We start from the raw sequence: 12,709 nt of genomic DNA, 5'->3' as shown, positions 1-12,709 counted from the left end.
TATTATGTCTTTGCCTAAAATAGCAGAGATGAACTTGATGAAGTTAGATGTTTCTGTGTTCATTATACGAAGATGAATATTACTGACGTTGGTAATTTACCTACAGAAAGCAAGTAGTAGGTCGAAACTTGCTATAGAAATTGCATGTAAAAGGAGAAACATATCTACTATATATTATCAATTACAGAATCTTGTGAAAAGGTTTATGTTTCCTTTAGAAGTGTTACTTTGCATGATGACAAATAAACCTTGAAATTCACTTACTTTTTTTTTAAGTTTCATTCAAATCTGGGAAACATTTTACTGAAACAACTCTGCTTTTGGAGATTAATTCTTGAGGAACAGGAAAAGGATATTCTAAAGAATTCTAACCTACAAAAAAGCTTTATGATTTATGGAAGTTGGGGTTTATGAGGCCATACATTATCAGAATAAATGGTGGTCTTGTTCTTCTGTATTTTCCTAGTTCCTCAGGCTTAGAATGGAAAAAGTGAATACGTGAGATTGGCCATGGGAAGGAGAAGATGCCTGCTCCAAGGGTGCCAGTGCTGGCAGCAAGATCAATGGATCTCTTCTGTTCCGGGAGACATGGAGGTCTATTTGTGGTTGGAGCTACCTGACTAGCTAAAAGTGTAGATCAGTCTGCTATGAAAGTACCCCCCATGAAGAAGACTGCCTGATGGCTTAGTTTGCTCTGAATATATCACGTTGTCATATAAGCCTTTTCATGAAATTAAAAACCAAAACCAATATCTTTCTGGTTTCCGGGTTTGGCTTGGAATTTTTTATCCCCTTCTTTGTCAATTCAGGTGGGCCATATTCTGTTGCTAATTTTAATTGGCATTGTGGAAGCAGAATCCTGCAATAGAAAAACCTTGGGATGTTTCCTTAAGCTTTAAAATAGGCAAGCTTGACTCAGATTTGCAGTAAGGGAAGTTTGTGCACCTATAGCAGTATAAATAGCACTTTAAATAGGTGTAAATAAAATATACTCATGTTTAAAGTTTCTTTATGTTGTCAAAGTTGAGTAAAGTATTTTTAATGTAAAAAATAGTGAGGCCTTACTTACCATACAAAGAGTTAGGGAATTTCACCACAAAAACTTGGCTGCTGACAGGGAGATTGCATTGTCTTAAATTTAAATCAGTTCTGAAGCCAGCTAATTCCTGCCACTGTAAATGAAGCTGACAATGTGCAGCATAAGCTGTAAGCAAACATACAGTTTCAAGACTAGACATAGGAGATAAAATTGGTATCAATTGACTAAACACTCAAAGTTGCACTGTGACCAAACCACCTCTAAGTGACCCTCTTTGGTAAGCCCTAGCAATCCTGTGATGAGGCCAGGCTGGCAGTGTTTCTTTGTATTTTGGTATTTTAGTCCGGAATGCCTGATGGGAATCTACTTGGAAAGTAGTCTAGTAGCCTGTATCTACCTTCCACTGTAAGCTCTACAGAGACCATTGGTCTGCTTTGAGTTTAGGGGTTTGTAGTATACAGATGAGCGTTTTGGAATCTAAAAATATGTTAAAAAGTTCTACTTTTCCATCTTCATTTTGCAACAAATTGTAAGAGTCTGGGGTTTTTTGAGGACTAGTCTTTCTTTTAAATGGCCATTAAAAATTTTAACACATTCCTTTGTGTCCTTCCCATGGACTTTATTGAAAAAAATTCTACAGGTGGGTACTATTTATACAGGTTTTCTGTGATACATGTCAAACATTTTACTTTTCAAAGTATGCTATGTGTATATATTTTGCAAGTAGAAGTATAATTATCAAATTAAATTCAGCATAAAACTCATAACAAATTTAGAACTGTGCATAGGACTTACAAACAAAATTCAGTGCTGGGAATTGGATTGTTTGTTTTATGGTACATTTATTTATTTATTTATTTATTTTACTAGTAAGACTGTAGAATCAATTACTTATTTTTCCATTTCAGTTTCAGGAACAGATTGAAGAAACCATGGCAAATCAACGGGATTACATTAGCAGACCTATTTGCAACGGAATTTCTGTTCCTGAAAATAAAATCAATTCCTTGGTGGCTGAAGGTCATGGACAACAAATTCTAAAAGTACTACAGAAGTTCAGAGAACAGAATATATTTTTTGACTTTAAAATTCTTGTGAAAGATGAAATAATTCCTTGTCATCGTTGTGTACTGGCAGCATGCAGTGATTTTTTCAGGTAAACCTAATTTTGGCATGAGTTTGCAGGAAATGGATTGTAAATTCTCTGGGAGGGAGGGAAGGAATATAATTATAAAAAAAATTTTTTTTAAAGTCATCACAACTTACATGTCTGCAGAGTTTTGAGCAAAGTGTTGAAACACCATGTTAAGGGTAGCAAAAGAACCCAACCCAAAACAAAACTACCGTGTTAGATGCCTAACCATACCCCAAATACAACTGTTTGTATTTTCAGAGTGACACAGGACTCCATGAATCTGGGATTCATACAGCAGTCTGTACTCTGAAATACAGATGTCAAGCTGTTAAGCACGTGGTTCTGCTCCTAGGTAGAACTGACACAAGTCATGTCTCTTTAAGGCTTATCTGCTGCCTTTATCTGTACTTGAAGGTCTTCAAAGGTATTGTTTGACTTTGTATGGGACAGTCTATGTACTTTGACACACTTATGTTGTGAAACATAGAAGATTGGTTACAAATACATCTTCCATTGAGCAATTGTGGATAAACTGCAGATGGTTTTGGAATGGGGCTGGATTTTGTTTCTCTCAGAGTGGTCAGTGTAGTAGAGTTTGTCTTCAAAGGTATTAAAACAGGTATCTTATTTTTTTTATAAAGTACAGTTTTCAGCCTTTCTGCATGAAATGGATCAGGCATCTTCCTTCTAGTGCTTAAAGCTATGCATTCGTAAGGGACAGATCATTCTCGTACAGGATGTTAACTTATGGAGAACCTTGCTAACTTTTTTATTAGTAAGGCTCAAACTTGCAATTCCTCATTGAAAGTCTGTTTGCAAATACAGACTTTACAAAATCATAAAGCCAAGATGCTCTAACAATGAAAAACTGGGCCCCTGGAACTGAGTTAATGAGCTTGATTCAGTTGCCCGTATGTAGGTGAGAAGTGTTATTTTTGAATGACCTAGAGCATCCTATGGTCTGTGGGAGTCTGCCATACATGACAGAGGACATAGGCTAGATTTGTTCTTAGGACTACTGAAAAAAAGAACTGCGGGTGAAATAAGCTATTTTTCCACATCAGCAGATTTATTTTTTTCTCTGACACACAGAACTATTTGCTTTTCAAGTGTTTACTGCTTGACAGCACAGAGATGCTCTGGTAGAAAGGAATATGTGGTAATTTTTAGATCTGAAGTTAAGCACATGGTAACATATGTGGCCTTTTCACTACCTACAGGCTCTTCAGGTTAAAATTTGCCAGGAGAGACCTCTCCCTGTGTGTAACAGTTGATAACAGTGGCCGTCAAATTAATGAGTTGTCCTGCAATGCAAGGGCCATTTATTATCTTCAGGAAATAACAAGTAGCTAAGTCCACTGGATAAATTTTTAAATACAACACCTTTTGCATTCCTTGGCCTTTGGACTTCTCTTAGTTTTAATTTAATTGTGTAAACCCAAGGTTTGGCTCCCTGCTTGTTAGCTTTCAGGACCAAAGCCTTTGCCTAGATTGCTCTCCTTCCACTAGTATTGTTCAGTTGCTATTTTACTCTGTAATTTAGAGATTTGTATTGTAGCTCTTGGGTTAATGAGGAAAGGATTCTAAGGACCATGATTTAGTATGCAAAAAGGTATTTTGGACATATATGTCTTACAGTAATTTATGTTCTTGTTCAGGTCAGACAAGCTCCTGCTTTACCTGTTCACTTCCCAAAGAGTATGCTATACACAGTGGTGGTTTTTTTCTCTTTGGCTTCATAAAAGTATGGGATTTTAGAAATCACATACTAATTGTATAACTGAACTATGATTAATACTCTTTATTAACAGAAACTATCTATGATATATTAATAATCCAGATTATATACTTAGTATTTGATGATTTATCTAAATCTTTCTCCACTGTCATCTTTTGTCAAATTCAGAAGCTGTTGCTATCACAGCCTGATGCTTAGGCTCTGGGAGGGTAGGGCAAGTGATGTTGCAGCACTATTCTGTTGCCAGTAGTTATTGGCTTGAAAAACCTTAATTATTTTATCTTGCCATGTGAAATACTTAAATGTTATTACATATTCAGTAATAAAGTAGTAAATATTTGAATAAAATTTGCACAAATCTACTGATCAATAATGTTTGTTCCACGATTTTAACCATCGTCTTTGTATTCTGTCACAATCTACTTTCTGCACAAGTTTCATTGCATCATCCAGTCCTGTGTCAAAATCTCATTTTTTTTCTGACATCTGTCAACTCTAAAGCAAGAATTAAGTTTCCTCATATTTTTTCTCCTCATTCACCCCTCACCCGCTTTTATTACTGTCCGTTGCTCTGCCTACAATTTGGAAGGCCTTTTTTTGCTTAATTTTCTGTATTCATCCACAGTGCATGACCTAAATCATGGGGCTTTTTTATTATATGTTTCTTACATCAGCCTTCCTTTCTCAAGCTGTTGAAACTGATGCTGCCCCTAACAATTTCACATTTCCCTGCACAGAAAGCTGTAGACCTCATCTCTTTCTGTGGAAATCCATACAAAACACAGGTGCTGCTATCATTTTAAGGAGCCATCACTTTTTTCCTCAACCATATCAAGCAAATGCATTATTCTTACTTATGAGAACCTCCACATTTTAGATCTATACAGCATGCCCACCTTATTATATGCCACTGATTGTCTCCTTCCTCTCACATCAGTGTTCTCTGCTGCTTGCTAGATCTTTAATTTGTGTGTATATCTTCTATATTTTATTCACAGAGCCATGTTTGAAGTTAATATGAAAGAACGAGATGATGGCAATGTTACTATTAGTAATCTATCACCCAAGGCAGTGAAAGCTTTTCTTGATTACGCTTACACAGGAAAAACAGAGATAACAAATGATAATGTGGAAATGCTCTTCCAGTTGTCATCATTTCTTCAAGTTTCACTCCTTTCCAAAGCTTGCAGTGACTTTCTAATAAAAAGTATCGATCTTGTGAATTGCTTACAGTTGCTTTCCCTGTCAGAAAGTTACGGTTCTGTCCGCTTATTTGATCATGCACTAGATTTTGTACAGCACCACTTTTCCTTGCTACTCAGATCAAGTGATTTTTTGGAGATGAATTTTGAGATATTACAAAAATGTCTCGAGGCTGATGAACTAAACGTCCCTGAGGAAGAATCAGTGTTGAAAGCTGTCCTTCAATGGACCAAACATAACTTAGAAACACGACAGAAATATCTGCCTAATTTGATTAAAAAAGTAAGACTACACCAGTTACCTGAAAAGACTTTGCAGGACTTCCTGCATTCTGAAGAACACTTACTTAAGACTGCTGATTGCTCAGTAATAATAAATGATGCAGTTAAAAGTGTACAAAACTTTAGTGGACTGTTTCCAGATGCGCGTCCTTCAACAACAGAAAAATACATATTTGTTCATAAAACTGATGAAGATGGAGAAAACAGACATACGTTCTGCTACAACATCAAAACAGATAAATGGAAAGAGCTACCACATACGCACATGATTGATCTTCCAGGGTCAAGTCTGTCTAGCTATGGAGAAAAAATATTTATAACTGGAGGATGCAAAGGGAATTGTTACAGGACTGTCAGGCTTCATATTGCTGAACCATTTCATGATGCCACTGACCAAACCTGGTGCTACTGTCCAGTCAGCAATGAATTCTCCATAGTGTCAGCTATGAAAAAACCACGGACAATGCACACATCTGTTGTAACCTTAAATCAGCTGTTTGTAATAGGTGGAAAGACCAAAGGAGCTCAAGAAACCCGAAGTCTTTTGGATGTAGAATCCTATAATCCTCTTTCCCAAGACTGGAAATCTGTAAGCCAATTACCCAGGGGTATCTACTATCCAGAAGCAAGTGCATGTCAGAATATAATTTACGTCCTTGGCTCAGAAGTAGAGATTACTGATGCCTTTAATCCGTCTCTTGACTGTTTCTTTAAGTATAATGCTATGACTGATCAGTGGTCTGAGCTTGTAGCAGAATTTGGGCAATTTTTCCATGCAACTCTAATCAAAGCTGTTCCAGTGAACTGTACCTTGTACATATGTGATCTCTCCACCTACAAGGTCTACAGTTTTTGCCCAGAAACCTGTGTTTGGAAAGGGGAAGGCTCTTTTGAATGTGCTGGCTTTAATGCCGGGGCAGTTGGGACAGAAGACAAAATTTATATACTAGGTGGTGATTATGCTCCAGAAGAAATCACAGATGAAGTTCAAGTCTACCATAGTAGTAGGTCTGAGTGGGAAGAAGTTTCACCAATGCCGAGAGCCTTAACTGAGTTTTACTGTCAGGTCATTCAGTTTAATAAATATAGGGACCCCTGGTCATCTGTACTGACAATTTGCTCTGGAGAATTTTGAAACTCCTGAGTCAAAATAATCTATTTAAATGCACAAGCTTTAGAACAGATTTTTAGGTATTAATTTACAGACAGAAAAATATGTACTTTTTTGTTTAAATCTTCAAATTGTATGCTATAGAATTGCTTTTGGAAGTGTCCATTAAGTTGTCATTCATGTTAATCATTATATAGAAAGTATTACTTAATTTTATATGCAAGACTTCTCTGTAATTATCTGAATAATTTGCAAAATGATACTACTTTTCAAAAAAGCATAGTAATGAGGAATTCATTGTGCAATATGTGCCATTATGTCTGTAATACTCGCAGTTGTCCCAGTAGACAAATTGCCGAGTGAGAAAACGGACTGTGATACTGTTTTCCCTATGTAACTGAAGTTTAAAAGAAATCTACATTGGTGGTGTTTTATTTAGTGTTTTTAATATTCATGAACCTGTGAGAGGAATTAATTGTCAGCTTTATCTTATTAAAATGACTTTAGCAAGGGCAAGAGCCAAAGTGACCTTCACAGCATAAACCAGGTATCTAACTTGAAGAGACTGGTAATTCCTGTCATCTTACTTCAGCTCTTCAGTTTTACCAGTTTTTCTCCATCCTTGTGCCTTAGTAGTAGCTCTACTTTCTGTTTGCATCCCATTAACTATGGCAAGATAAACTTTGATAACATAGTGCAGAGTGGAGGAGATTTCTACAAGGTGGATGAATCGGCCTATCTTTGCTTCAGTTATGCTGTTAACTAAAGAAAAAACACTTTCAAGATGTTTTCGAACAGAAGTTGTTTCAAGTCTCCAGTGCTATCTACCAAGCAGCCACTAGGCTGTTTACAGCAGCAAGCTGTAAAATGAATTTTAGTTGCTTCGGTTAACTATGGGGAAAGTTTGTATCTTGTCATACATCAAATTAAAAGTTAAAAAAATAAACCCCCATGTTTAAAGTAAAAGTTAATAGTATTTCTGAAGTGAAAGAATTCCTTTTCTAAACTTCCGTAGTGGTTTGAATGAATTAAAACACTTTCATCTTGTACTTCATGGTAATTTTAAGTGTTAGAACATAACATGGTAAACACTACACAATATATTTCTTGATAAACTTTCAGTAGTCATCTATTATAATGTTAAAATTGTAATAGACTTTTAGTATTAATATTAGCCTAGGCATACGTTGTGAAGTAAATTTGATCTCATGCATACAAAGTGTCTGACAGCAGGACACTGAAATTAGGGAGGTTTCATAAATTCGTTTGTAATCTTCCACAGCCTGAGAATTTTCTTTCTTTCCAGCTATTTGAATGAGATATTGGGAGCCCTTGTATTCCATGTAAGTATTTCTGAAGCAGTAATGTTGTCTTATGCCAGACAGAATGGTTCTAAATATCTAAGCACATCTTTTCAAAGCAGTTTAAAAATGAACAAAATATGGTGACATGTCTAAAACATCCTTCATATGGCTTGAGACAACCGTCTACTGCATGTACTTTTTGGAAAACTCAAGCTCAATATTAATTCTTACAGTTTAAGATTGCCTAGCATCATACTTCTGTCTTAAAGAGTGAACAGTGGAAAGCTCAAATTCTGCGACTGAATCTCTCATTTATTATCGTATGCCTTTATAAATTTAGATAACTTTAATCATAAATATTTTCATAAGGATGTAAATGAAAATTATGCACATTTGGAGCACATAATAATAGAGTGGAACCCTCCCACTCGATAATTTATTTGTGTTAAGATGCGTGTCAGTTCTGTAGAATTAAATAGCTTGTTACTCTAGTATTTCAGGCAACTTCCACTTTTATTTTTCTCTTCATAGTGAGTCTCCAAATAACTACACTTAGCCAGGTAACCTTTGCAATCACCATACTGAAATGCAAGCATTTTTATATTGGAACGTAACTACTTTTTATTAGTGCAAAGCAAATATAATGAATAGTTTAGGAGAGATGGAGAATACTATTCCTGCTTACTGAAACAGTAGGTGAAAAATAAATAGACATATAGGAGAACAATAGTTTTAGCATAAATAAGGCTACTCATGGCAGCATAGAGACTTCATTAATCATTAATTATTGCAACTTAATCAGAAATACAAGGCCAAATTCTTCTCTGCTTGTGTTTTTTGTGTTGTTTTTATACCCGAGTAATATGAGTATGCAATTTATGCAATGAGAAAAGTAACATATTATGCCCTTAGTAGATGGGTATAAATAGCTATGCAAACTGGAAGAGACTAGAGAATTGCAGGGTTTTTTAACTGTCACTGTCATGACCAAATTGCTGGGTCACATAAACAGCAAGTGAGTCAGTCATTCAGGTGATGCTCATTCCTTTAAGTTCTTCCTTACAGCAAGTTTTTTTGGCAGTCTTCCATCCAGCTGCTTGCTATATGTATAAGCCTCTGGCATATGACAACAGATAAAGCAATGACATATGTGGTAAATTACTTGGTATTTATAGTGAAAACTGAAGCTTAATTTGGAAAATAGACATGCTTCTTTAATATTGTATGCTACGTTTGCACAGGAACTCATGTCTGTTCCCAGTTGGACAAATCATTCATGGATTTCAAATGGAGCTGAGCTCTCTTACTCAGTGATCAGGAAATAATGCAGTAGTGTCAGTTACTTTATACCATTGTTTACAGAAAAGTTACTGTGAAATAGTATGAATTTTCTTCAGTTATATAAGTAAGCCTGTATTACAACTCTCATAGAGGGAAAAAAGGTCATTTGCCAAAATTCTACATACAGAGAGTTAAATCCGATAGCAGAATTGAGTGCAGAAGAAGCTGGGTTAGAAAGTCATGGCTAAAAACAAAGCTTTATGATAGAAGGGCCTACGTTCCAAATCCTGTAATTAATCACTCATGATGTAAGAAATCTCAGTGAAGTCAACTACACTACTCAGAAGAATATGGATTACTTGCATGAGTAATTGCTGTAGGCCTGGATCAAATAGATTTTGCAGTCTACTTTATGCAGCTGTTATGCAATTTTAAAAAAGTCACAAAATTAGTGCAAAGTGAGTTTTTCTACATCTTTTTTGACTTTTCAAAGCTCACAGTACCTATGAAAAAGTACCTTCCTCTGAAGTAGTCAATGACTAATGATTACCTATGTTCTCACTGAAATATAGTAAGATGTTTAAAACATACAAATTGCATGTAAAGTTATAATCTACTATTTGCACTTAAATGATATAACCAAAACATTTCTAATAGTATTCTATTCTATGTCACAGAACGCATTATAAGCATGACCAGTATAATATACATTAAGATAATATACATTGTATGTGGGATTTTTAATATCCAGTAATGATTATATTGGATAATCTTAATCTTTAAAGAATGCTATCAAAACATTATGGCACTTGGTAATGTTATCATACTGGTTTAGTTATTATAAGAAATATCAATTATGCAGGTGTTTATATTGATTATGTTTGCACAGACCTGATGATTCTCTATTATTTATGTACTAATGAATTTATTTTCTATATTCTAAATATATATGTAGCAAGTCAGTTTACTGCTGTTAAAAATTAATTATATTCACAAAAGGGAGTAGATTTTCTGGGTCAGATTTACTTCTGGTATTACTCCATGAAGAAAGCTCTATACCTTCTCTGATTATTAGTAGGTACGGTACAGGCTACAGAATGTGCTGTCTGCAGTTCATAATCTGGAGTCTCACTTTGGATGTTTCTGTTTGTAGGTGACCAACAGGAGGCAGCATAAGATCTGTTTTAATTGAAACAAACTGAAACCAGGTATATATTTGACAATATTTATAGCTGAACATTATGCTCAATTTACTTTTTTTCCCCTTCTAACATCCAATAAAGCACAGAGATCAGTAACATTTTACTGCTGCCTGAGCTCTGCTGATATGCGGAAAGTATGATACTACATGTTTGCCAAGATGTTAATTCTTTTGTGAAATAAAAGCACGGAGTAACTGAATCCTTCTGAGGTCTGGTTTTTTGTTTTTCAGGGAGTTTCAAAATACAGATAATCTACAGTGTTTCTAATGAGGTTAACTACTTTTTTTTTTTCTTCCTTTTTTCAACTAGAGAACATTTTGAATGTTCAGTTATAACTAAGAATGCAGTTGGCATGCATGGAAACTGCAGTGAGAGGGTTTTTATAAATTATCCTTGGAGTTTATATATCTTCTGTATACCAATTTGCTCCTCCCATGCTAAATTTGATTTAGTCTGCTGGAAAGTTGTAAGTTCACCATTGTAAAGTACTTATTTAAATTGGTATCTTTTTTTTTTTTTTTTATCCATCTGTCTCAGATTGATATATAACACTTTTTTAACAGTTTAAGTATTGCAAATGATTAGGTATTTATTTTGAACGAAATGGGCTTCCATACTACTTTGATGGCTTTAAATAAAAGGAGATATAAGCTACTTAGTCTAAAACTCATGTGCAAAGGGTGCAGAAATGTTATTAATACAAATTGAGGGAGCCCTGTGTTATCTTGTATTCTTCTAGAATTTTTAATTCTGTAACATTCAAACCCCTGTATAGATGAAGTAGAGCTACAGCAATAAAAATTAACCTTCCAAGGCCTTTGGCCCACAGCTAGCAAAAGCTGTTTGGAGACATGTACAAAGCATTCCAACACTGTTCACAGTGTTAAAAGCTTATACTGAACAATGAAGGAATTCACAGACCAAATTTGAGAGCTGCAGTTGTCTAACCTTGAAGAGAATTGTGTGTGGATGTTCTGCAGATCCAGGGAATTCAGCATGGACTTGCACAGTTGGTATCTGAAGTAGATTGTATGGTCGGGCTTTTCCCATTGTGATCAACAGCAAGGAAGCAGAGTCTGGTTTTAATGAATAAATTACACATAGCTTACACAGAATCACAGAATCAATGTTAGGGATTGGAAGGGACCTCGAAAGATCATCTAGTCCAATCCGGCACATAAATTACATATAAATTCAAGACAGTTCAAGTGAACAAAGGAAGTCTAAGGATTTTTGTTGGATGGAGCTGGTATATACCAAGATTTTTCACCTGCAATCAGTAGCTTTTTTATAGTGGAATAACAATAGGGGGAGCAAGTAGAGCTATTTAGAATTATGTGCACAGCTACCCTAGGCAATCATATGGTTCCTATTTCAAATTATTCTAATGGACACTAATCATATTTAGTGGTTTTTGTGCTTTACAATAAAAGAAGGGTACTCAATGAGGTATAATTAGCACTAATTAGTTTTTCAGACTGGCAGAGGTTCAGACTGTTAAGGACTTTCACTCTCTAATTTTCTTTCCCACCTACTTGCACCTGACTCTAGCTTGAACTAGCTTGCAAGACCTTTAGGGCACATCTTATTTCTGAGCACTGTCAAAATACTGGTAATAAGGTAAAAGTGAAGCCTATTTCATACACAGACCTTAGTAACAACTATCTCTGTATAATATATTGCCAGCAACGTGGCATAGCCTTGCTACTCTGCTCCTTACTATAATGGGCAAGTATGGCAGCTGAACTGTCATTATCTGTAAGTACCATGATCAATTCATAGTCTTTCCATATTTAGTTTATATAAATATTTTCAGGAAGTTCACTGCCAGAATTATTGACTGAAACTTGGAAATACCGTTTTAAAGGAGATTTGTAGTTTCATCATCAAAATTATGATCATTAGGAGCTGTATTAATCAAATAACTTCTCTGTCCAGTGAAAATCCTGAAGTCCACAAATACTGAACACAGTCCAGAACTTGCATTTGAAAGGGTTGAATAAACAACTGTTAAAAAATACAAAAAAAATGATACATGCACGCATCAGGTCAGGCAGAACAGAGGTAACCAACTTCAGAAAAATAAAATACAATAAAATTAATCGTCTACCTGCAAGTAGCACCTTCAGCCTGCACAAAGGTGGTGTTACCAAGGCAACAGGATGTCGCAGAGAGAGCGAGCGCCGGCGCCGCATGTGGGGCTGAGACAAAAAGCCCGAGAACAGAAAGCTCCACCGAAGCGTTTTGCACGTAAATTAATTAACGACACGGTGGCTCACAGAGGCTGCGCTTCCCAAAACTTTATTTATTTATTTATTTATTATTAGAGCGTCTCCACAAATGTTATTTCACCATTTTAATCACAAACCCCGCAACACACCCACACCTCGCGGTTTGGGAAGGAACGCGAATCGC

At 35.6% G+C, this 12,709-nt stretch overlaps 1 protein-coding gene across 1 annotated transcript; it reads left to right on the top strand.

Annotated features, from left to right (window-relative positions):
• The first annotated feature begins 1,950 nt into the window (after nucleotides 1–1,950).
• On the top strand, nucleotides 1,951–6,773 carry KBTBD3 (kelch repeat and BTB domain containing 3). The gene is made up of 2 exons (XM_029085209.1): nucleotides 1,951–2,195; nucleotides 4,911–6,773. The coding sequence occupies exons 1-2, from the start codon at nucleotides 1,972–1,974 to the stop codon at nucleotides 6,529–6,531; spliced, it is 1,845 nt and encodes a 614-aa protein (XP_028941042.1). The 5' UTR covers nucleotides 1,951–1,971; the 3' UTR covers nucleotides 6,532–6,773.
• The last annotated feature ends 5,936 nt before the right edge of the window (nucleotides 6,774–12,709 follow it).

The sequence above is a fragment of the Antrostomus carolinensis genome, unplaced genomic scaffold, assembly GCF_000700745.2.
Source record: "Antrostomus carolinensis isolate BGI_N321 unplaced genomic scaffold, ASM70074v2 scaffold24085, whole genome shotgun sequence".
Lineage (NCBI taxonomy): Eukaryota > Metazoa > Chordata > Aves > Caprimulgiformes > Caprimulgidae > Antrostomus > Antrostomus carolinensis.
Note: the sequence above shows the minus strand (reverse complement) of the source record. Positions and strands in the feature narration are given on the sequence as shown.